General features: G+C 47.6%; 4 protein-coding genes across 4 annotated transcripts; 2 read left to right on the forward strand and 2 right to left on the reverse strand.

Annotated features, from left to right (window-relative positions):
- Window positions 1-5,848: 5,848 nt before the first annotated feature.
- Window positions 5,849-25,455, reverse strand: LOC103173099. Its single transcript, XM_042345492.1, has 4 exons — window positions 25,155-25,455; window positions 16,991-17,363; window positions 14,698-14,709; window positions 5,849-6,464 (listed from the first exon to the last, which is right to left on the reverse strand). Exons 1-4 carry the CDS (start codon window positions 25,438-25,440, stop codon window positions 6,149-6,151), a joined length of 987 nt encoding a protein of 328 aa, XP_042201426.1. The 5' UTR covers window positions 25,441-25,455; the 3' UTR covers window positions 5,849-6,148.
- LOC121851540 (histone H1-like) lies at window positions 8,437-10,290 on the forward strand. Its single transcript, XM_042345482.1, has one exon. It carries the CDS (start codon window positions 8,474-8,476, stop codon window positions 9,122-9,124), a length of 651 nt encoding a protein of 216 aa, XP_042201416.1. The 5' UTR covers window positions 8,437-8,473; the 3' UTR covers window positions 9,125-10,290.
- On the reverse strand, window positions 14,752-15,216 carry LOC121851544 (late histone H2B.L4-like). The gene has a single exon (XM_042345486.1). The coding sequence runs from the start codon at window positions 15,192-15,194 to the stop codon at window positions 14,790-14,792; it is 405 nt and encodes a 134-aa protein (XP_042201420.1). The 5' UTR covers window positions 15,195-15,216; the 3' UTR covers window positions 14,752-14,789.
- LOC103172042 (histone H2A-like) lies at window positions 15,453-15,920 on the forward strand. Its single transcript, XM_007884844.2, has one exon. It carries the CDS (start codon window positions 15,518-15,520, stop codon window positions 15,902-15,904), a length of 387 nt encoding a protein of 128 aa, XP_007883035.2. The 5' UTR covers window positions 15,453-15,517; the 3' UTR covers window positions 15,905-15,920.

Consider the following 25,455-nt stretch of genomic DNA (forward strand, 5'->3'; position numbering starts at 1 on the left):
CCAGGCCAGCCTTACAGAGACCAGAGCTGTTATACAGAGATCAGGCCAGTTTTACAGAAACCAGGCCCGTTTTACAGCGACGAGGCTTGTTACACAGAGACCAGGCCAGTTATACAGAGACCAGACCTGTTTTTCATGGACCAGGCCACTTATACAGAGACCAGGGCTGTTATACAGAGACCAGGCCGTTTATACAGAGACCAGGCGAATTATACAGAGACCAGGCGAGTTATACAGAGACCAGGCCTGTTAAACAGAGACCAGGTCTGTTATACAGAGACCAGTTCTGTTATACAGAGACCAGGGCTGTTATACAGAGACCAGGCCAGTTATTCGGAGACCAGGCCTGTTATACAGAGACCAGGACAGTTTTACATAGACCAGGCCAGTTATTCGGAGACCAGTCCTCTTATTCAGAGACCAGACCTGTAATACAGAGACAAGGCCAGTGATACAGACACCAGAGCAGTAATACAGAGAACAGGCCAGCCTTACAAAGAGCAGAGCTGTTATACAGAGAGCAGGTCAGTTTTACAGAGACCAGAGCTGTTATACAGAGACCAGGCCAGCTGTACAGTGATCAGGCCTGTTACACTGAGACCAGGCCTGTTATACAGAGACCAGGCCTGTTATACAGAGACCAGTCCTTTTATACAGAGACCAGGCCAGTTATACAGAGACCCGGCCAGTTATACAGAGACCAGGCCAGTTATACAGAGACCAGGTAAGTTATACAGAGACCAGGCCTTTTATACAGAGACCAGGCCTTTTATACAGAGACCAGGCCAGTTATACAGAGACCCGGCCTGTTATACAGAGACCAGGCCAGTTATACAGAGACCAGGCCAGTTTTACAGAGACCAGGCCAGTTATTCGGAGACCAGGCCTCTTATTCAGAGACCAGACCTCTAATACAGAGACCAGGCCAGTAATACAGAGAACAGAGCGGTAATACAGAGACCAGGCCAGCTTTACAGAGACCAGGGCTGTTATACAGAGACCAGATGTCTTATATAGAGACCAGGGCTGTTAGACAGAGACCAGGCCTTTAAAAAGAGCCCAGGCCAGTTATACAGAGACCAGTCCTTTTATACAGAGACCAGTCCTTTTATACAGAGACCAGGCCAGTTATACAGAGACCCGGCCAGTTATACAGAGACCCGGCCAGTTATACAGAGACCCGGCCAGTTATACAGAGACCAGGCCAGTTATACGGAGACCAGGCCAGTTATACGGAGACCAGGCCAGTTATACAGAGACCAGGCCTTTTATACAGAGACCCGGCCAGTTATACAGAGACCAGGCCTCTTATACAGAGACCAGAACTCTAATAGAGAGAGAAGGCCTGTCATACCGAGACCAGAGCAGTAATACAGAAACCAGGCCAGCCTTACAGAGACAAGAGCTGTTATACAAAGATCAGGCCAGTTTTACAGAAACCAGGCCCGTTTTACAGCGACGAGGTTTGTTACACAGAGACCAGGCCAGTTATACAGAGACCAGACCTGTTTTTCATGGACCAGGCCACTTATACAGAGACCAGGGCTGTTATACAGAGACCAGGGCTGTAATACAGAGACCAGGCCAGTTTACAGAGACCAGGCCGTTTATACAGAGACCAGGCGAATTATACAGAGACCAGGCGAGTTATACAGAGACCAGGCCTGTTAAACAGAGACCAGGCCTGTTATACAGAGACCAGTTCTGTTATACAGAGACCAGGGCTGTTATACAGAGACCAGGCCAGTTATTCGGAGATCAGGCCTGTTATACAGAGACCAGGACAGTTTTACATAGACCAGGCCAGTTATTCGGAGACCAGTCCTCTTATTCAGAGACCAGACCTGTAATACAGAGACAAGGCCAGTGATACAGACACCAGAGCAGTAATACAGAGAACAGGCCAGCCTTACAAAGAGCAGAGCTGTTATACAGAGACCAGGCCAGTTATACAGAGACCAGGTAAGTTATACAGAGACCAGGCCTTTTATACAGAGACCAGGCCTTTTATACAGAGACCAGGCCAGTTATACAGAGACCCGGCCAGTTATACAGAGACCAGACCTCTTATATAGAGACCAGGCCTGTTATACAGAGACCAGTCCAGTTATACAGAGACCACAGCTGTTATACAGAGACCAGGCCAGTTATTCGGAGACCAGGCCTCTTCAGAGACCAGACCTCTAATACAGAGACAAAGCCAGTCATACAGAGACCAGAGCAGTAATAGAGAGACCAGGCCAGCCTTACAGAGACCAGAGCTGTCATACAGAGACTATGCCAGTTTTACAGAAACCAGGCCAGTTTTACAGAGACCCGGCCAGTTATACAAAGACCAGGTGAGTTATACAGAGACCAGGCCAGTTATACAGAGACCCGGCCAGTTATACAGAGAACAGGTGAGTTATACAGAGACCAGGCCAGTTATACAGAGACCAGAGCATTAATATAGAGACCAGACCTCTTATATAGAGACCAGGCCTGTTATACAGAGACCAGGCCAGTTATACAGAGACCACAGCTGTTATACAGAGACCAGGCCAGTTATTCGGAGACCAGGCCTCTTCAGAGACCAGACCTCTAATACAGAGACAAAGCCAGTCATACAGAGACCAGAGCAGTAATAGAGAGACCAGGCCAGCCTTACAGAGACCAGAGCTGTCATACAGAGACCATGCCAGTTTTACAGAAACCAGGCCAGTTTTACAGAGACCCGGCCAGTTATACAAAGACCAGGTGAGTTATACAGAGACCAGGCCAGTTATACAGAGACCCGGCCAGTTATACAGAGAACAGGTGAGTTATACAGAGACCAGGCCAGTTATACAGAGACCAGAGCATTAATATAGAGACCAGGACTCTTATAGAGAGACCAGGCCTCTTATAGAGAGACCAGGTCTGTTGTACAGAGACCCGGGCTGTTATGCAGAGACAAGACCAGTTATACAGAGACTAGAGCATTAACACATAGACCAGGCCTCTTACACAGAGACGGCGTCTTATACAGAGACCAGGCCACTTATACAGAGACCAGGGCTGTTATACAGAGACCAGGCCTCTTATACAGAGACCAGAACTCTAATACAGAGACAAGGCCTGTCATACCGAGACCAGAGCAGTAATACAGAAACCAGGCCAGCCTTACAGAGACCAGAGCTGTTATACAAAGGTCAGGCCAGTTTTACAGAAACCAGGCCAGTTTTACAGCGACGAGGCTTGTTACACAGAGACCAGGCCAGTTATACAGAGACCAGACCTGTTATACATGGACCAGGCCACTTATACAGAGACCAGGGCTGTTATACAGAGACCAGGGCTGTTATACAGAGACCAGGCCAGTTTACAGAGACCAGGCCGTTTATACAGAGACCAGGCCATTTATACAGAGACCAGGCGAGTTATACAGAGACCAGGCGAGTTATACAGAGACCAGGCCTGTTAAACAGAGATCAGGCCTGTTATACAGAGACCAGTTCTGTTATACAGAGACCAGGGCTGTTATACAGAGACCAGGCCAGTTATTCGGAGACCAGGTCTGTTATACAGAGACCAGGACAGTTTTACATAGACCAGGCCAGTTATTCGGAGACCAGGCCTCTTATTCAGAGACCAGACCTATAATACAGAGACAAGGCCAGTGATACAGACACCAGAGCAGTAATACAGAGAACAGGCCAGCCTTACAAAGAGCAGAGCTGTTATACAGAGAGCAGGTCAGTTTTACAGAGACCAGAGCTGTTATACAGAGACCAGGCCAGCTGTACAGTGATCAGGCCTGTTACACTGAGACCAGGCCTGTTATACAGAGACCAGGCCTGTTATACAGAGACCAGGCCAGTTTTACAGAGAACAGGCCAGTTATTCCAAGACCAGGCCTGTTATACAGAGACCAGACCTCTTATACAGAGACCAGCGCTGTTATACAGAGTCTAGGCCTCTTATACAGAGACCAGGCCACTAATACAGAGACGAGCGCTGTTATACAGAGACCAGGCCTGTTATACACAGACCAGGCCAGTTATCCAGAGTGAGTATGATTGTTGCCGAAGTGTTCCCTGTGTCTGTCTCCAGCAACTGAAATATAATATGCAAACAGGAATCCTGATTTTCTGCCTTGTGTTCATTTTTTGAGTGTGGAGTATGTGCACTTAATGTAAGATGTACAATTGTCAATACTGCATCACTCAACAGCATATTAAATGGGTTTTGATTCGATAAATTTATGTGTCTCTGTTGTGTGAATATACCCACAGACCGTGTGCTGATCGTGTCCCACTGATATCTCGCTCCTGGCCTCTGTGGGCACATTTTGGCTGTCGCCCCGACCCGAGCCGTCCACGCCTGATAATGTTCTTGCTCCCAACCCCACACTTTGCTTCTCCCACTATGTGCTGCTCTCCCATTGCCCTGCTTGCCTGTACGTGTGTGTGTGAGCGTGCATGTGTGTGGGTGCGTACGTGTGTGTGAGTGTGCATGTGTGTGTATGTGCATGTGTGTATATGTGTGTGTATGTGAGTGTGTGTGAATGTGTGTGTGTGTGTATGTTTTCGTGTGTGTGTCTGTTAGTGTGCATGTGTGTGTGTGTGTATGTACGTTTGTAGGTATATATGTGCATATATATATGTGTGTGTGAGTGCGTTAGTATGTGTGTACGTGTGTATGCATGGGTATGTACGTGTGTGAGTCAGTGTGTATGTGTGCCAATGAACATATATCAGGACTATCTGTCGGGACAAAGTCAGAAAACAACTGAAAACATGGAAGATGAGCTGACACATCGGCAGTAATGCAGACACCACCATTCATGGCTGCACTCTTCACCTCACGGAGCCAATCCGAAACCTCGGTATCCTTTTCGATCTTCAGCTACCCTTCAAACCCTTCATTCATGCCATGAACTGTTCCGTCTTTCCACACCTCTGCAACATTGCCCATCTCCACCACTGCCTCTCACCACAGGCCATTGAGACCCCAATATACAATTTCATCATATCCCATTGGTGGTCAGGCATTCAGCATCCCTGCCCCCACAGTCTGGAACTCTACCCCACAATCCCTCCACTTCACCCCCAAGCTTGCCTCCTTCAATTCCCGTCTGAAGACCGTGTCATTTGTTGTTGCTGTAGAGCTGAGGCATGAGACACAAGATCCTTTGGTCCCACTAACAATGGGAACCTGCGAGATACTGGAGAGGATGTGAAGGAGATTTACCAGGATGGTACCAGGAATGAGGGACTTCAGTTATCAGGAGAGGCTTGAGAAGCTCGGATTATTCTCCTTGGAGCAGGGAAGGTTAAGCGGAGATTTAATAATACTAATAATAATCCTTGCATTTGATAGTGATTTTCACGTCCCTAGCTGTCCCAAAGCACTTCACAGAATATACGGCAAAGCGTATTGACTGTACATTTGTGACCGAACGCGGCAGCCAATTGCGCACAGCAGTGTTCCACAAACAGTCATGGATTGAAAATGACCAATTTATTATTGGTTTTTTCCAATAGTTTTCAGAATTTGGAGCAGATTTGATAAAGTAAAGAAGGAGAAACTATTCCCACTGACGGGTGGGTCAGTAACCCGAGGACACCGAGTTAAAAGAAACAGAGGGGAAGTGAGGAGAAATGTTTTCACACAAGGAGTTGTTTGGATCTTGAATCCATTGTGTGAAAGGCTGGTGGACGCCGATGGCCACTTTATGAGAGAAATCGATCATTATTTGGAGAGAACCAGTTTGCAGGGCGATGGGGAGAGAGCAGGGGACTGACTTGGGTGGCTCTTTTCAAACAGCCGGCAGACACAATGGGCCGAATGGCCTCCTTCTGTGCCGTACTATTCTATTCATTCTACGTGGCTCAAGGTTTCCAATTCTCCAGTTCCTTAGCAACATAACCTTCGGGAACATGGAGGCTGTCCGTGTGAGATTCATAGTAACAGAAGTCATGACAAGTTGGATACAGAAACACTAAGCTGTGGTTTGTCTGTGGACAATCTTATTCGGGCTCCCGCTGGAGCGACCACATTATATATAGTGAAGGACAAACGCCTGACGCCAGACGAGTTTCGTTTGGAAGTTACAGCCTTTGATATGAGCACTTGGGCGGCTCTTATAAGAGCCTTTGTTCTTTGTGTCTTGACGTTGAGGAGATGTTCAGCCGCCGAATCCGTACAGAGTGCGGCCCTGGCGTTTCAGAGCGTACACCACATCCATGGCGGTGACGGTCTTGCGCTTGGCGTGCTCCGTGTAGGTGACCGCATCCCTGATCACATTCTCCAGGAAAACCTTCAGCACCCCGCGGGTCTCCTCGTAGATCAGGCCGGAGATGCGCTTGACTCCGCCACGCCGCGCCAGGCGGCGGATGGCTGGTTTGGTGATGCCCTGGATGTTATCACGGAGCACTTTGCGGTGACGCTTAGCGCCGCCTTTCCCCAGACCTTTGCCTCCTTTGCCTCGGCCAGACATGTCTCTCCTCCACTCAACAGCAGTCGAATGACGGACACGCAGCTTCTGGCTGCTTTTATACAGGGCGCCCCGACCTGGCTGAGGAAGGCAGAGCAGAGCTGCCGAGGGGAGGAGACGGTCACAGTGACACACACACACAGACACACAACAGCTGCCGCAGCTCAGCTCCTCCCGCAGTTTCCCACAATTGCCAATTGTTAAAACAATTTCGCAAAAGCAAACCGGAAACCAAAAGAACCCCAATTCAAATGCCATGTGAACCTCTAAACCCCATGGTTTCCCATCAAGCAGTAATGTTAAAGCAGCTCTCCAGCTGGAATGTGCGCGGGAAATACCATTCAACCTCACTGACCAGAAGGAGTTACTGTTAACTGTTAATGTGGCTTCCCTCAAAATAAACCCAAATGCTCCTGAATTCCCAGCATGTTACAGGCACAGACATGGAATATTAGAGGTTGAAGGTATAAGATGAGGCTCAGTGTCTGTGTCACTGCCATATTTTAGCCAGAATCTCGAGCTCGGAAACTTCTCAGTTTCTTTCTATTTTTCGCCGAATGATCAACGCTGTGTTTTGCCATTCCACCGCTGTATATTTCCCGCTGTTGTAGCTATTGATGGGAAGGAGAATGTAGTCACCGTAGTGAAACTGGTGGGCTTTTTGAATTTGCTGCGAGTCTCAGTGTGAACCAAAGATTCACACAGTAACATGGCCTGACAGGGAGTCACCGCCACAGCTGATACTGTAACACATTCAGTGCTCGGCAGAGAAACGGAGAATGAATGGCTCTCAGCCCAAAGTCATTCCATGTTATTTTCAGGCAGCTGTTTGTGTCATGAAACATGCTCGAGATTTGTTCAGCTAGCTGGAGAGGATTGGCATGTGCCTGCGAATATTCCCCTTTGACCTCAATCGCCATGTAAGCCTTTTATTGCTATCTATATCTCTGTAGTTAAACAATCAGTTCAATTCCAGGCAGAGGGCGAAACCTTGGGCAAGTTTCCTTACTCCACACAGAGCCTAATAATAATCCCTCCAAAACCAAACACAATAATAAATTGGTCATTTTCAATCCAGGACTGTTTGTGGGACATTGCTGTGCGCAATTGGCTGCCGCGTTCGCCCACAAATATACAGTCAATTCACTTTACAGTGTGTTCTGTGAAGCGCTTTGGGACGTCCTCCTGACGTGAAAAGCGCTATATCAAATGCAAGGATTATTACTATTATTATTATTACTATTAACCGTGGAGCACACAGACAGAACCAGTGAAATCCTTTCTCCTTTGTCCTATCTGTGAGAACACTGACACTGTGGCGAGCTCCTATCTCAGAGCCTCCTGTCACTCACTGCGCTGCCAAACAGTCACAAACTCCGGGAGACTGCAGCACATAACATGGACAGAGGAAAATCCGCTCCTGAGAATTCAATGACTGGGGTATAGTTTGCCAGTTCAAGGCGCTGATTCAATGATAGTGTCAGCGGCTCTGTGTTAAAAAGGCGCCAGACTCAGATTCCAGTCACTGTGCTAGTGTGTCCAGCTTCATCCCGGGATTTCCAAATCCCTAGCACCAGAAGTAAGAATATTTTCTGTTGACGGGATGGCCCCGACCCTCTGCTTGACATCACAGCCACAATTTAAGCTGTGATTCTGTTTGGTTTGAGAATATCATTCAAGTCGCCGTCAATATGTCCAGGATTCAGCGCTGATCCGCGGGCAATCCCACATTCAAACGTTTTTAACTGGAAGCTGCTGCCTTTAGTTCAGTTGTGCAGTGTCTCTCAGTGAAGAGCGGATTGTGCACTTCAGCGAAAGGCTGTTGTTGACTCTCAGCACAAACGAGTTTAGAGACAAACGATCAGTTTTGGAAACGACAGAAACACAGAGATTTGAAACCCGGAAGCTGAGCAGCGGCTGACTCTGCCGCGTCCGCTCGGAGGCTGTAAGTGGCTGTGGCGCCGCCTGGCTTCACTATCCTGAGCAGCTCCACACACTGAGCCTCTCACAGGGACTATGGCTGAAACTGCTCCCGCCGCCGTCCAGCCTCCTGCAGCCGCCACCGCTTCGCCCAAAGCCGCCAAGAAGAAGCGCGTTGCCCCGAAGCAGAAACCCGGCTTCAACCTGATGGAGGAGATCAAGCAGATGGTGGCGAGCGCTGAGCATCGCAGGGGCTTGTCCGTGGTCGCCATCAAGAAGACTCTGGACGCCAAAGGCTACAAGCCGGAAACTCACAAACACCAGGTCAGGGCTTCTCTGAAGAGACTGGCAGACAGAGGTATCCTGATCCAGACCACGGGCATCGGCGCCACCGGCTCCTTCAAACTCAACAAGGACAACGCGGCAAAGAAGCCGACCCCGCGGGGGAAGAAGGCAGCGGCCGCCAAGAAAGCTTCTCCACGGAAGAAACTTGCAACAAAAAAGCCAAGTTCACCCAAGAAACCATCTGTGCCCAAGAGAGTCCACAAAGCCAAGTCTCCCGCTGTCAAGAAGACCCCGAAAGCTGCCGTGAGTAAGAAGCCCAAATCGGCCAAAAAACCTGTAAAGAAAGCGGTGGTAAAGAAAGCTGTAAAGAAGCCCGCAGCCTCAAAGAGACCAAGCGGCAAAACCGCCAAACGTTTCCCCAAAGCGCCGGCGGCTAAGAAAACACCAGCCAAAAAGAAGTAACTTCTCCCCTCTGCTGATATTAACCCCCAAAGGCTCTTCTCAGAGCCACCCATTCCCTCCCAAACGAGCTGCACCTAACGAATGATTCTGGGGTGAGCAGAGTGTCTGTCACAGGAGAGCAGAAACATAGACATAAACAGCAGGTACTGGGACCTTTGGCGTGTGTCCATGGCAGCATCTTGGCACCTGAGTCGGTATGAATCCGAGTTAGTCCAGTGGTTAGTATCTCCGCCTGTCACGCGGGAGACCGGGGTTCAAATCGCCGACAGGGAGGTCGCTTTAGTTTCTGTTAGTTACCAAACAAGCATTCGTAAAAGACAACAATGATATCTGTGCCCAGTAACCAACGCTGCTTCTGAACGGTTTGGAACACACTGAGACCAAGTGTGTCAAGAGCAAATATCCCCACAAAACATCAACTAAACATCTTTTGCTTTTCACCTCAAAATATTATTTGCCCCTATGTGTGTACCAAATTTACCTGAAACGGTACAGACAGTTATACAGAGACCAGGCCAGTTTACCGAGACCAGGCCTGTTATACAGAGACCAGACAGACATTCTGAACTGTATTTGAATTGGATTTCTCTTTACTGGGACTATTCTGCTTAATTATGAGCCCAGTAACCATTGTTGCATTAAATATATATTGGCATTAGCATTTATTAGTAAATAAATGCAACAAGTTTCCACTATTGTGCTTTATCCTCACAGGCCTTTGTGTTGCTTTGAGTAATACAGCATTAACTTGAGAGTTAACTCTATATAACTCAAAGCAACACAACCTGCTGTCCTGCTGTCCTCCACAGCCCTGCTGTCTTGTGGGGTTTGGAAGATCTTACCATCAGATAAGGAAGCCAGTCTCCGGGCTGCAATACCGAGGCTGACCACAGGGGAAGCAGATATTTCTGTCTCTCAGGGTGAAAGCTCAGGTGTAAACCTGCAAGAGAGGAAACTGGCAGATAATATTTGTGCAAATTAATTTAACTGACGTGAAGTCTGAGAAAATAAAACCTTCATTCCAGGTGAATTAATACATGTCGATAAACTTTGAAGTTATGATGAACTGTAGTCCTGTAGCTCAGTGGTTATTGCCCTCGCCTTGCCCCTGGCTTCAAATCCAGGCAGGGAGAAACCTTGGGCAAGTTTCCTTACTCCACACACCTAATAATAATCCCTCCAAAAAACAAAACAATAATTGGTCATTTTCAATCCACGACTGTTTGTGGGACGCTGCTCTGCGCAATTGGCTGCCGTTTCGCCACAAATATACAGTCAATTCACTTAACAGCATATTCTGTGAAGTGCATTGAGATGTGGAGATGACATGAAAAGCGCTATATCAAATGCAAGGATTATTATTATAATAATGATGATAATAATCACTGTGTTTGTAGATTTTGTCTACGAACAAAATAGCATAATTTTACTTTTGTCAGAAAGATGTCAGACAATTGTGGAAAGCCATCCATTATCTTAAAACTATTCAAACTATTCCTGCTACAAGGTGGGGGGGAATTCACCATCAACGATCGAAAGGTGGAAGACTATGCTGTTTGCCCTTTCAGGTGGAGTTTGGAGATTCCAGGGCACTATTGGAAATCAGCACTCAGTTACTCCTGGTTTCCTGGACAATAATCCTTCTCATAACATCCATGATTTGTTGTGGGTCATTGCTGGAGCTGAATGGGAGATTCCTTGTTCCCAGTGACTGGTGTTACATCCAAATGTTGTTGTCAAGCTTGGCTGGCTGGTCTAGCATTAACAGTGTGTGTTCCTTATCCTCTCAGGAAGCCAAGCAGGGCATCCCTCAAGTCAGTGCACATTGAAATACAACCTTGCTTTTAATATTGCCCCTTTCATGTCTGAAAGTATCAACTTTGTTTCACATCATTTCACTTTTGATGAAAGACCCACCTGTGCACTGTGTCTGTATCGAAGTGATTCACTGAGAATAAAATCAGAGTGGGGTGTGGGGGATATGTGACTCAGGTTCAATATCTCCATGAAATAACCTCAGGCATTTATAAAGCTGATTGAGCTGCTCCATTGCAATGGCTATTCAATACACAGCACCGACTGCCCTGGTCCAAGTGGCCAATGACCTCGATCTGCAACCAGGACTCTTCTGCCACCTTGTTCTCAGAACCTCTTTGTTGTCTCCCATTTATCCACACGATCCTTCTCTCAGCTCTGCTCCACCTTCAAGATTCTGTCCAATACTAGTTTCACTCTTACCTATTCCAGCAAAGTTGCTCCTCTGTCATTTCAAACAGCTTTTCCTCCTGCTCCCAAACATACACAAGCAGTGTTCTTTAGAGCTTCATCCCAGTCCCTGCTGTTCTGATGGACGCATTGTCAGCTATCAAGTTATTCATGAGCAGGAAATCGCTTCACATGAATGTTGACCAAAGAGATTGTTATTGTGCAATTGATTTTGTTTGCGGCAATAACAGGCCTGGTCTCTGTATGTCAGGCCTGGTCTCTGTATGATAGGCCTGGTCTCTGTATGACAGGCCTGGTCTCTGTATGACAGGCCTGGTCTCTGTATGACAGGCCTGGTCTCTGTATGTCAGGCCTGGTCTCTGTATGTCAGGCCTGGTCTCTGTATAACTGGACTGGTCTCTCTACAATAAACCTGTTCTCCATATAATAGGCCTGGTCTCTGTATTACAGGCCTGGACTCTTTATGAAAGGCCTGGTATCTGTGTAACTGGCCTGGTTTCTGTATAGCTGGCCTGGTCTCTACAATAAACCTGTTTTCCATATAACGGCCTGGGCTCTGTATAACTGGACTTGTTCCTCTGTAATAAACCTGTTCTCCATATAACAGGCCTGCTCTCTATAATACAGTCCTTGTCTCTGTATAACTGGCCTGGTTTCTGTATAGCTGGCCTGGTCTCTACAATACATCTGTTTTCCATATAACGGCCTGGGCTCTGCATAACTGGACTAGTCACTCAATAATAAACCTGTTCTCCATGTAACCGGCCTGGCTAATTTTTGTGTAATAATGAAAATCAGGATTCCTGTTTGCATATTATATATCAGTTGCTGGAGACAGACTCAGGGAACACGTCGGCAACATGTTATATGTTTCCACCCATTCAAAGTGCAATAACACATACTGACATGGCCAGTACAACATCGATTCCACTGATAAAAGAAGGACCAAATATCCACAAACATTTATATTATTTGCAAAGAGAGGAGAGGGCTAGGTAAGAATCAATTCTGCACTGATGCTTAGAGAAAGGAACCATTCAAACTCATTGGACGACATTGAAAAAGACAATGTCATTTCGATAATGGTCTTGCGATGCTGCGATTCCTTGGATTCTGGAACAGTCCCCATGGATTGGAAGATCGCAAATGTCACCTACTATTTAAAAAAGGTGGAAAGGAAAAGATGAGGATCTAAAGGCCAGTTAGTCTCACATCAGTGATCGGAAAAATTTTAGAATCATTGATTAAGGATGTGGTTGTGCGATATTTAGGGGAGCACAACATAATTAGGCCAAGTCGAGTTTTTTGAGGATATTTCTAGTAAACTAGATAAGGATGAATCAGTGGATGTGGTCTGTTTGGACTTCCAAAAGGCATTTGATAAGGTGCCGCATAAAAGGTTAGTCCAAAAGATAAGGACCCATGGAATAGGGGGGAGCATATGAACTTGGAATGGGGAATGGTTAACGGGTAGGAAACAAAGAGTAAGGATAAACGGTCTTGTTCAGATTGGCGTGATGTGACTAGTGGAGTGCCACATGGCTCAGTCCATAGGCCTCAGCTATTTACCATCTACATCAACAATCTAGATGAGGACATCAAAGTTAATATGTCTAAATTTGCAGATGACACAAAACTAGGAGGAAGTGTCAACACAGAGGATGACATCAAAAAATGCAGCGATACACAGATAGGTGAGGTGGCAGATGAAGTATAATGTATCCACCTAGGTAGCAAAAACAGTAGAGCGGGTTATTTGTTAGAAGGGGAGAGATTGGAATGTGTTAGCGTCCAGAGGGACTTTGGTGTCCTTACACACCAATCGCAGAAAGTTAGTTTGCAGGTGCAACAGCAATTAGGAAGGCGAACGGTATGTTAGCATTCATTATGAAAGGATTAGAGTAATAATAATAATAATAATCTTGGCATTTGGTATAGCGCTTTTCACATCTTCTGGAAGTCTCAAAGCACTTCACAGAATAGAGTTTAAAGTGATTTGACCGTATATTTGTGGGCGAAGCGGCAACCAATTGTTCCACAAACAGTGGTGGATTGTTAATACTTTCATAATGAATGCGTACAGTAGGTTAGCATTCATTATGAAAGGATTAGAGTACAAGTGCAGGGAAGTCTTGCTGCAACTGTATAGGGCCCCAGTGAGACCACACCTGGAATACGTGTCCAGTTTTGGTCTCATTATTTAAGGAAGGATGTACTTGCCTTGGAGGGAGAGCAGCGCAGATTTACAAGGTCAGTACGAGGGATGAAGGGGATGAGTTTCGAGGATAGGCTTACCAATTTGGGCCTATATATCTCCAGCCCCCACATCACCTCACCCGCATGACACACCCAACCCCCACACATCACCGCCTGTACTCCTACGACCCTATCTCTCCCTTCTCCCTCATCACGACTGTCCACAAACTCAAATTCACCACCTGCTCCCTCAATCCCATCCCCGTCTCCCAGCTCCAAATTCTAGCTCCTCTCCTGTCCGATGTCATCAACTTCTCCTTGTCCATTGGTTCAGTTCGCACCACCCTAAAAACAGCCATCATCACCCTCATCTTGAAAAAACTATCCCTGGATCCGTCCCTCCTCTCCAGCTACTGCCTCATCTCTAAACTCCCTACCTCAAACCCTTTGCCTCGCCCCCTTTAGGTCAGGCCTGAAGACCTTCCTTTACAACCGCGCCTACAGTCACATCCCCCCCCCCCGCTCGGGCCTTGGGCTCCAGCATTGTTAAGCTCTGAGATGCCGCCTGTTGCCTCAATACATGGAATCTCATTGGCCTCGTTATGGGCTTGTAATCAAGATGAAGAAAATATGCACTGGTTGTTCTGTTCCAGTAAAACCAGTTCTCACCAAATACTTTGTTATACTCAACTTCCTTTTCAAACATTCATTCTCAGAAAATATTGAAATTAGTCATTACTGGCCCATGTGCCTGAGTAACCAATGGAAATAATACCTCTCCATCTGGTCTATGAGAAAACATCAAACATTTAAGGATTTTTATGCGTTGGCTGTTTCAATACAAACAGGCTCAGTTCACAGAATCAACCAGAATTGGTAACAAAACTACATTGTAAATTAAATTAATACCGAATAAGAATAAGTTTTCACACAGTGTCACGCCTGCCTCAAGTAATCACATATGTACAGAATTTCAGTGACTTGCAAATTTGTTATATTGCAAGCAGAGAAAAGATTTGATATATTTGTTATATTGCAAGCAGAGAGGGCAGCTGAAATGAGCACCGGTGGAGCTACAGATTACATTGGTGTACAGTGCCTTTCAGGTCGGGACGACGAGCCAAGGCGCTGGATATCGTCAGTGCCCACACAAGTTTAAGGCGCTTTTGCTACAGCTCTGTCGGAGAAGTGGTGTGTGGCTCTGAAAAGAGCCTTTGTGTGTAGATGGAGTGACTGTGAGCCCTCACTTGGAGCTGGTGTACTTGGTGACGGCCTTGGTGCCCTCGGACACGGCGTGCTTGGCCAGCTCCCCGGGCAGCAGCAGGCGCACGGCGGTCTGGATCTCCCTGGAGGTGATGGTCGAGCGCTTGTTGTACTGCGCCAGGCGGGAAGCCTCGGACGCGATGCGCTCGAAGATGTCATTCACAAAGGAGTTCATGATGCTCATGGCCTTGGAGGAGATGCCGGTGTCCGGGTGGACCTGCTTCATCACCTTGTACACGTAGATGGAGTAACTCTCCTTCCTCGACCTCCTGCGCTTCTTGCCCGCAGTCTGCGGTTTGCGAATCGCTTTCTTGCTGCCTTTTTTGGGCGCTCCTTTGCCCTCGGATTTAGCGGCTTTGGCATCGGTTTTGCCCTCACCAGCCATTCTGCTCTCTTGATACCACCGACACAGTGTCGGGCAGTGGCTGAACGTCTTCTTATATATTATCGCCATCCAATCCCAGCAAAGCAGTCCGTTCATCCCTCTTTAGCATAAACGGTTCCCCAATGGGACCCCGGGGGTTGGCAACCAATCCCCAGCCTCCCAGCCTCTGTGCTGTGATTGGCTGAGAGCCCGATGTGACGTAGAGACAGGGGGCTGGGGCTGCAGTGCGAGGAGATCTGATTGGGCAGGAAATGAAGGGCCTGACGCTCGGAGCCTATTTAAGCACAGAATCCGCTCTGGTTGGTGTCGGAATCTTAGTCAAAATGTCAGGACGTGGGAAGACCGGAGGTAAAGCCCGAGCCAAGGCCAAGTCCCGCTCCTCCCGGGCCGGACTGCAGTTCCCCGTGGGCCGCGTCCACAGACATCTCCGTAAAGGCAACTACGCTGATCGCGTGGGGGCCGGAGCCCCGGTCTATCTGGCCGCGGTGCTCGAGTATCTGACCGCTGAGGTGCTGGAGCTGGCGGGTAACGCCGCCCGCGACAACAAGAAGACCAGGATCATCCCCCGGCACCTGCAGCTGGCCGTCCGCAACGACGAGGAGCTGAACAAGCTGCTGGGGGGAGTGACTATCGCTCAGGGCGGCGTGCTGCCCAATATCCAGGCTGTGCTGCTGCCCAAGAAAACCTCCTCCCATCCTCAGAAGAAGTAAATCATCGGAGGTTTTCCTATCCAACCAAAGGCTCTTTTCAGAGCCACCCACACTGTCCAGGAAAGAGCCGTTTGCCGTTTCAGCAAAGCGACCTCCAGTGCAGGGAGCTCGCTCGGCAGTTGCGGAGACAGGGCCCGCACCAGCCATGTGGAGTCCTGTAGCTCAGTGGTTAGAGCACTCGCTTTGCAAGTGAGAGACCTGAGTTCAATTCCAGGCAGAGGGCGAAACCTTGGGCAAGTTTCCTTACTCCACACAGAGCCTAATAATGACCCCTCCAAAAAACCAAAAACAAAAATTAAATTGGTCATTTTCAATCTACGACTGTTTGTGGGACATTGCTGTGCGCAATTGGCTGCTGCGTTCGCCCACAAATATACAGTCAATTCACTTTACAGTGTGTTCTGTGAAGCGCTTTGGGACGTCCTCCCGACGTGAAAAGTGCTATATCAAATGCAAGGATTATTATTATTATTATATATCTCTTACGCCACATCAAGTTGAATGGGCGGATATAATAATTGCGGGCTTTGGGATGACTTGGGGAGTCCGGGTGCAGTTCAGAGTTCCTCTTTGTGCGTCGCGTCGAAGACGCTGCAATAATGCCGCATGCATGTGAGCCACACACCGCTGCAAAATACTGCGGTGCCGGAAATCTGAAAGCAAAGCACAGCAGCAGGTCGGGCAGCATCAATGGAGAAAGGAAAGCGAGTCAACGTTTCGGGTCCGTGCTGACGCAGGGTCGTGGACCCGAAGCGTCGACGCGCTTTCCTCCCACAATGAACGCATGTGGATGGTTCAAGACACGATCCACAGAAAGACAGATCTCGCTGTATCGGCACCGGCCGTTACTGTACATTCGGTTTAACAGTGGTTTGGGCTGTAGATGCGTTAAGCTGAGGAGGAGTGTCAAGTGTACAGTTTGCTGGAGAGGCCGCTCTTTCCGTTTGACTATTTGGTGGCTCTTAAAAGAGCCTTTGTTCTTACACAGTGTGGAGACGGAGGGTCTAAGCGCGCTCCCCGCGGATGCGGCGGGCCAGCTGGATGTCCTTGGGCATGATGGTGACCCGCTTGGCGTGGATAGCGCACAAGTTGGTGTCCTCAAACAGCCCCACCAGGTAAGCCTCGCTGGCCTCCTGAAGCGCCATGACGGCAGAGCTCTGGAAGCGCAGGTCCGTCTTGAAATCCTGAGCGATTTCCCGCACCAGGCGCTGGAAGGGCAGTTTGCGGATCAGCAGCTCGGTGGATTTCTGGTAGCGGCGGATCTCCCGGAGAGCCACGGTGCCGGGACGGTAGCGATGCGGCTTCTTCACGCCCCCCGTGGCCGGAGCGCTCTTACGAGCAGCTTTGGTGGCCAACTGTTTGCGGGGAGCTTTGCCGCCGGTGGATTTCCGCGCCGTCTGCTTTGTCCGCGCCATCTTCTGACTCCCGCAAACAAGACGAGCTGTGAATGGCGAGTGCACTGTGAGCAGCGGCTCTTATAGAGGCCACAGCGCAACGATTGGCTGCAGTCAGGGGAGGAGAGAGTCACTGACACAGGGAAGAGAGATCAGCCTCTGAGCTGCGAGCTCCACCTCCAGCTTCTCAACAAGCATTTCAGACAGGGACTGAATCACCCTCACGAATCACATTGAAAATAAGTAGTGATGTGAGAATGATATCAAAACATTGTGACTCCCATTGTTTGTTTTTTAGAAAAATAAGGCCTATTTACGGAAATGCTGACGGTTTCTCTGTGTCCGAGTTTGTCTGAAAACATTCTGAAGACGTTCGACAGCTTCAGGAATCCTGCAGTGGGACGGTTGGCACACTCACCCTCGCAAGCGCGAGGACCTGGGCCAGGTTTCCGGACGGGGCCAAATGTTAGCAAAATTTCCTTACCCTTCCCGCCTCTGTTTACCGAGCAGTAACTAGGCACCCGCTTGTTAGTCGATTGGCGCATCGCTTTTCCGGTGGTAATAATCCCGTCAATAAAAGGAAAGAAGAATTTGGTCACTCAATCCAGACTGTTTGTTGAACACTGCTGTGTGAAATTGACTGCTGCGATTCCCTCACCAAATAAATGCAGTCAAGTGGCTTTACAGTGTACTCTGTGAAGCGATTTGAGTCGTGTCAAAGATATGATGAGGCGATATATCAAATGCAAGGATTATTCTTATTATTATTATTATTTTCTACCGTGTTACAACACCACACAGTGTCTTCCCATTTCCTGCTCTTTGATACCTCTTTGGCAGCTTCCCCCCAAGCGACAGAGGCTCTGACCCACTTTCACACGGTTGAAGGTTACATTCATTCCTTAGAAAGCCTCCTGGTGATGCACACAATTAAAATGATAATCATGAGCACATCAATCACTTTAATGAAACCGATTTAATCTTACCCGAAGAAGGATCTCATTTACTCCTTTCTTTATCTGAGTGAATTTGGTGCGGTTTCCAATGGTGTGGAACGGCGGGTGACTGCAGGCGGCCGATACACTGGGGCAGGACAGGGGGCACCCGTGTGCACACACACAGGGACAAACAGCCTGTGACTTTATTGTGGACAAAAATGAACTTCTCATTAATTGACTCAAACAAACTCTTTTTTTTCTTGGAATCACATATAATCCTGTCACTGCTTGCAATATGATAATTTTACACGATCTGAAATTCTGTAAGTATATGAACATTGAAAGTTCAGACATGACACTATGGTATAATGTTTCTCCTTATCCAGTGTTAATTTTAAATCGACTTTTGTTACAAAGTTTGACTGATTCTCTGAGGCTACACTCAATAACAGGATATTCAACATCAAGATAAATACTACTGAATGTTGAATTTTTCCAGATGGTCTATGCCTCTGATATTGTGTTTGGTTCTCATGTGGGTAACATCTGATTATAATAATAATCCTTGCATTTGATATAGCACTTTTCACGTCGGGAGGACGTCCCAAAGCTCTTCACAGAACATATTGTAAAGTGAATTAGCTGTGTATTTGTGGGCGAACGCGGCAGCCAATTGCGCACAGCAATGTCCCACAAACAGTCGTAGATTGAAAATGACCAATTTATTATTGTATTGTTTTGGAGGGATTATTATTAGGCTCTGTGTGGAGTAAGGAAATTTGCCCAAGGTTTCGCCCTCTGCCTGGAATTGAACTCAGGTCTCTCGCTTGCAAAGCGAGTGCTCTAACCACTGAGCTACAGGACTCCACTGATTGTCTGAATCTGCAGGTAAATCATGTGAGCTCCCTGTTATCCTGTGAGTAAGTTGTCTTTTTAACATGTTGAGTGGAGTTGAACTCAGATCTGTTTCTCTCGAAGCCCAAAGTTCAAATATTCCTCTTGAGCACAAATCTGTAGATAAACAGTGAAATATCCATCATTAGCTGTGGACAACATTCCTTACTCATGTCCTGAAGTTTAATCTGAAAGACAATAAAGTGTACGTCTGTCAGTGTGGCTCAGTTTTAGCAGCCTCACCTCTGAGCCAGTAGGTTGTGGGTTCATGCCCCACATTGGAAGTAGTTTAGTGCCATGCAATCTTTATCTTCCAACTGAACAAGCAGCCGGGACCTCAGTTTAACTTTTCATCCAAAGGACGGCACCTTCGACAGTGCAACACTGCCCCAGCACTGCATTGGAAAGTCAGTTGAGACATTGTCCCAAACTACGGCTTGAACCAGCAACCTTCTGACCCAGCGGCGAGAGACCTACCACTGAGTCAGGCCGGACACACTGTCTGTTGGAAATTTCCATTACCCACAACATGCAGGACTTTTCTAGGATTCCAGCTTTCCCTTAAACATACCCAATCAGTTAGTGACACTCTACAGTCCAACCCTATTGACAGCACAGGTTGACAGGCTTTATTTAACAATAACTCTCCTCAAAAAAAAACTTTCAAATTTGGTGTTCCTGACAAAATGTCACTCTGTGTTGTAGGTTGTGCACGTCCTTTCAACAATGTATCCTGATTGGTAAGGTATTGTGTTGCAATGTCTAGGAATGCTACTGGGTGCTTGCAGGTGAGTTGCTTGTGATGGTGGCAGTGTATCTGCTGCAAGTGTGGGCCTGTGGATTGTTTCTATGTTGATAATTTGTGAGAATACTGATTGTGTGTCATATTAATTTGAATTCATTTCAGAGGCTCTCTAATCTTGTACACAAACACGGAATCAATACTCCGTGTTCATGTCTTGCTATCTATATGTGAGTATCAAATAGATAATCCCTCCACGTCTAAGTGATATTGCTGTGTGTGCATCCGAAAAAGCCTGTGTGTTTTGCTGCTGCTTGAAGGTATTATTGCCGACCAAGAAATCTTTTCAAGAACAATAATCCAGTCACTCAATCCACTCCTGTTTGTGACACACTGCTGTGCATCATTGGCTGCCGGATTTCACCAAAAAAATATACAGTCAATTCATTTAACAGCATATTCTGTGAAGTGCTTTGAGATGCCATCAAGTCATGACAGTGCACTACATATTAAATGCAAGGATTATTATTATTATAGCTTGATACACCAGACCTCTTATACAGAGACCAGGCCTCTTATACAGAGAACAAGCTTCTTATACAGAGACCAGGCCAGTAATACAGACACAAGGGCTGCTATACAGAGACCAGGGCTGTTATACAGAGACCAGACCTCTTATATAGAGACCAGGGCTGTTATACAGAGCCCAGGCCAGTTATACAGAGACCAGGCCTTTTATACAGAGACCAGGCCAGTTATACAGAGACCAGGCCTTTTATACAGAGACCAGGCCAGTTATACAGAGACCCGGCCAGTTATACAGAGACCACGCGAGTTATACAGAGACCAGACCAGTTATACAGAGACCCGGCCAGTTATACAGAGAACAGGTGAGTTATACAGAGACCAGAGACCTCCACGTCTAAGTGATATTGCTGTGTGTGTGCATCCGAAAAAGCCTGTGTATTTTGCTGCTTCTTGAAGGTATTATTGCCGACCAAGAAATCTTTTCAAGAACAATAATCCGGTTACTCACTCCACTCCTGTTTGTGGCACACTGCTGTGCACCATTGGCTGCCGGATTTCACCAACAAAATATACAGTCAATTCATTTAACAGCATATTCTGTGAAGCGCTTTGAGATGCCATCAAGTCATGACAGTGCACCACATATTAAATGCAAGGATTATTATTATAGCTTGATACACCAGACCTCTAGAGACCATGCCTCTTATACAGAGAACAAGCTTCTTGTACAGAGACCAGGCCAGTAATACAGACACAAGGGCTGCTATACAGAGACCAGGGCTGTTATGCAGAGACCAGACCTCTTATATAGAGACCACGGCTGTTATACAGAGACCAGGGCAGTAATACAGAGACCAGGCCTCTTATACAGCGACCAGACCTCTTATACAGAGACCAGGCCAGTAATACAGAGACCAGGCCAGTAATACAGAGACCAGAGCGGTAATACAGAGACCAGGCCAGCTTTACAGAGACCAGGGCTGTTATACAGACGCCAGTCCAGTAATACAGAAACCAGGCCAGTAATACAGACACAAGGGATGCTATACAGAGACCAGGGCTGTTATACAGAGACCAGACCTCTTATATAGAGACCAGGGCTGTTATACAGAGCCCAGGCCAGTTATACAGAGACCAGGCCTTTTATACAGAGACCAGGCCAGTTATACAGAGACCAGGCCAGTTATACAGAGACAAGGCCTTTTATACAGAGACCAGGCCAGTTATACAGAGACCCTGCCAGTTATACAGAGACCAGGCGAGTTATACAGAGACCAGGCCAGTTATACAGAGACCCGGCCAGTTATACAGAGAACAGGTGAGTTATGCAGAGCCCAGGCCTGTTAGACATAGACCAGGCGAGTTGTACAGAGACCAGGCCTGTTAGACAGAGACCAGGCCTGTCAAACAGAGACCAGGCCAGTTATACAGAGACCAGGCCAGTTATACAGAGACCCGGCCAGTTATACAGAGAACAGGTGAGTTATACAGAGACCAGGCCTGTTAGACAGAGACCAGGCCTGTTAAACAGAGACCAGGCCAGTTATACAGAGACCAGAGCATTAATATAGAGACCAGGACTCTTATACAGAGACCAGGCCTCTTATACAGAGACCAGAGCTGTTGTACAGAGACCTGGGCTGTTACGCAGAGACCAGGCCTCTTATACAGAGACCAGGCCACTTATACAGAGACCAGGGCTGTAATACAGAGACCAGGCCTCTTATACAGAGACCAGACCTCCAATACAGAGACAAGGCCAGTCATACCGAGACCAGAGCAGTAATACAGAGACCAGGCCAGCCTTACAGAGACCAGAGCTGTTATACAGAGACCAGGCCAGTTTTACAGAAACCAGGCCAGTTTTACAGAGACGAGGCCTGCTACTCAGAAACCAGGCCAGTTATACAGAGACCAGAGCTGTAATACAGAGACCAGGCCAGTTATACAGAGACCAGGCCTTTTATACAGAGACCAGACCAGTTATACAGAGACCAGGCGAGTTATACAGAGACCAGGCCTGTTAAACAGAGACCAGGCCTGTTATACAGAGACCAGGCCAGTTATACAGAGACCAGGTCAGTTATACAGAGACCAAGCTGTTATACAGAGACCAGGCCAGTTATTCAGAGACCAGGCCTGTTATACAGAGACCAGGCCAGTTATACAGAGACCAGGCCAGTTATACAGAGACCAGGCCTCTTATTCAGAGACCAGACCTCTAATACAGAGACAAGGCCAGTCATACAGAGACCAGAGCAGTAATACAGAGACCAGGCCAGCCTTACAGAGACCAGAGCTGTTATACAGAGACCAGGCCAGTTATACAGAGACCAGAGCTGTTATACAGAGACCAGGCCAGCTGTACAGAGACCAGAGCTGTTATACAGAGAGCAGGTCAGTTTTACAGAGACCAGACCTGTTATACAGAGACCAGGCCAGTTTTACAGAGACCAGGCCAGTTATTCCAAGACCAGGCCTGTTATACAGAGACCAGACCTCTTATACAGAGACCAGCGCTGTTATACAGAGTCTAGGCCTCTTATACAGAGACCAGGCCACTAATACAGAGACCAGCGCTGTTATACAGAGACCAGGCCTGTTATACAGAGACCAGGCCAGTTATCCAGAGTGAGTATGATTGTTGCCGAAGTGTTCCCTGTGTCTGTCTCCAGCAACTGAAATATAATATGCAAACAGGAATCCTGATTTTCTGCCTTGTGTTCATTTTTTGAGTGTGGAGTATGTGCACTTAATGTAAGATGTACAATTGTCAATACTGCATCACTCAACAGCATATTAAATGGGTTTTGATTCGATAAATTTATGTGTCTCTGTTGTGTGAGTATACCCATAGACCGTGTGCTGATCGTGTCCCACTGATCGCTCGCTCCTGGCCTCTGTGGGCACATTTTGGCTGTCGCCCCGACCCGAGCCGTCCACGCCTGATAATGTTCTTGCTCCCAATCCCACAGTTTGCGTCTCCCACTCTGTGCTGCTCTCCCATTGCCCTGCTTGCCTGTACGTGTGTGTGAGTGTGCATGTGTGTGGGTGCGTACGTGTGTGTGAGTGTGCATGTGCATGTGTGTATGTGTGTGTGTGTGAATGTGTGTGTGTGTGTGTATGTTTTCGTGTGTGTGTCTAAGTGTGCATGTGTGTGTGTGTGTGTGTGTGTATGTACGTTTGTATGTATATATGTGCATATATACATGTGTGTGTGAATGCGTTTGTATGTGTGTACGTGTGTATGCATGGGTATGTACGTGTGTGAGTCAGTGTGTATGTGTGCCAATGAACATATATCAGGACTATCTGTCACAAAACAACTGAAAACATGGAAGATGAGCTGACACATCGGCAGTAATGCAGACACCACCATTCATGGCTGCACTCTTCACCTCACGGAGCCAATCCGAAACCTCGGTGTCCTTTTCGATCTTCAGCTACCCTTCAAACCCTTCATTCATGCCATGAACTGTTCCGTCTTTCCACACCTCTGCAACATTGCCCATCTCCACCACTGCCTCTCACCACAGGCCATTGAGACCCCAATACACAATTTCATCATATCCCATTGTGGTCAGGCATTCAGCATCCCTGCCCCCACAGTCTGGAACTCTACCCCACAATCCCTCCACTTCACCCCCAAGCTTGCCTCCTTCAATTCCCGTCTGAAGACCGTGTCATTTGTTGTTGCTGTAGAGCTGAGGCATGAGACACAAGATCCTTTGGTCCCACTAACAATGGGAACCTGCGAGATACTGGAGAGGATGTGAAGGAGATTTACCAGGATGGTACCAGGAATGAGGGACTTCAGTTATCAGGAGAGGCTTGAGAAGCTCGGATTATTCTCCTTGGAGCAGGGAAGGTTAAGCGGAGATTTAATAATACTAATAATAATCCTTGCATTTGATACAGCGCTTTTCACGTCCCTAGCCTTCCCAAAGCACTTCACAGAATATACTGCAAAGCGTATTGACTGTACATTTGTGACTGAACGCGGCAGCCAATTGCGCACAGCAGTGTTCCACAATCAGTCATGGATTGAAAATGACCAATTTATTATTGGGTTTTTTCAAAAGAGTTTTCAGAATTTGGAGCGGATTCGATAGAGTGACAAAGGAGAAACTATTCCCACTGGCGGGTGGGTCAGTAACCCGAGGACACCGAGTTAAAAGAAACAGAGGGGAAGTGAGGAGAAATGTTTTCACACAAGGAGTTGTTTGGATCTTGAATCCATTGTGTGAAAGGCTGGTGGACGCCGATGGCCACTTTATGAGAGAAATCGATCATTATTTGGAGAGAACCAGTTTGCAGGGCGATGGGGAGAGAGCAGGGGACTGACTTGGGTGGCTCTTTTCAAACAGCCGGCAGACACAATGGGCCGAATGGCCTCCTTCTGTGCCGTACTATTCTATTCATTCTACGTGGCTCAAGGTTTCCAATTCTCCAGCTCCTTAGCAACATAACCTTCGGGAACATGGAGGCTGTCCGTGTGAGATTCATAGTAACAGAAGTCATGACAAGTTGGATACAGAAACACTAAGCTGTGGTTTGTCTGTGGACAATCTTATTCGGGCTCCCGCTGGAGCGACCACATTATATATAGTGAAGGACAAACGCCTGACGCCAGACGAGTTTCGTTTGGAAGTTACAGCCTTTGATATGAGCACTTGGGCGGCTCTTATAAGAGCCTTTGTTCTTTGTGTCTTGACGTTCAGGAGATGTTCAGCCGCCGAATCCGTACAGAGTGCGGCCCTGGCGTTTCAGAGCGTACACCACATCCATGGCGGTGACGGTCTTGCGCTTGGCGTGCTCCGTGTAGGTGACCGCATCCCTGATCACATTCTCCAGGAAAACCTTCAGCACCCCGCGGGTCTCCTCGTAGATCAGGCCGGAGATGCGCTTGACTCCGCCACGCCGCGCCAGGCGGCGGATGGCTGGTTTGGTGATGCCCTGGATGTTATCACGGAGCACTTTGCGGTGACGCTTAGCGCCGCCTTTCCCCAGACCTTTGCCTCCTTTGCCTCGGCCAGACATGTCTCTCCTCCACTC

Source organism: Callorhinchus milii, unplaced genomic scaffold (genome assembly GCF_018977255.1).
Source record: "Callorhinchus milii isolate IMCB2004 unplaced genomic scaffold, IMCB_Cmil_1.0 Scaffold54, whole genome shotgun sequence".
In the NCBI taxonomy this organism is placed as follows: domain Eukaryota; kingdom Metazoa; phylum Chordata; class Chondrichthyes; order Chimaeriformes; family Callorhinchidae; genus Callorhinchus; species Callorhinchus milii.

Bases quoted from the DNA above. Each gene is read 5' to 3' on its own strand.
- LOC121851544 (XM_042345486.1), bottom strand. From the start codon at position 15,194: ATGGCTGGTGAGGGCAAAACCGATGCCAAAGCCGCTAAATCCGAGGGC.
- LOC103173099 (XM_042345492.1), bottom strand. From the start codon at position 25,440: ATGTCTGGCCGAGGCAAAGGAGGCAAAGGTCTGGGGAAAGGCGGCGCT. The intron at 17,364-25,154 runs GCACTCTGTACG...CGCTGCTCACAG, and splicing joins CGCTCTGAAACGCCAGGGCC to TGCACTCGCCATTCACAGCT.
- LOC121851540 (XM_042345482.1), top strand. From the start codon at position 8,474: ATGGCTGAAACTGCTCCCGCCGCCGTCCAGCCTCCTGCAGCCGCCACC.
- LOC103172042 (XM_007884844.2), top strand. From the start codon at position 15,518: ATGTCAGGACGTGGGAAGACCGGAGGTAAAGCCCGAGCCAAGGCCAAG.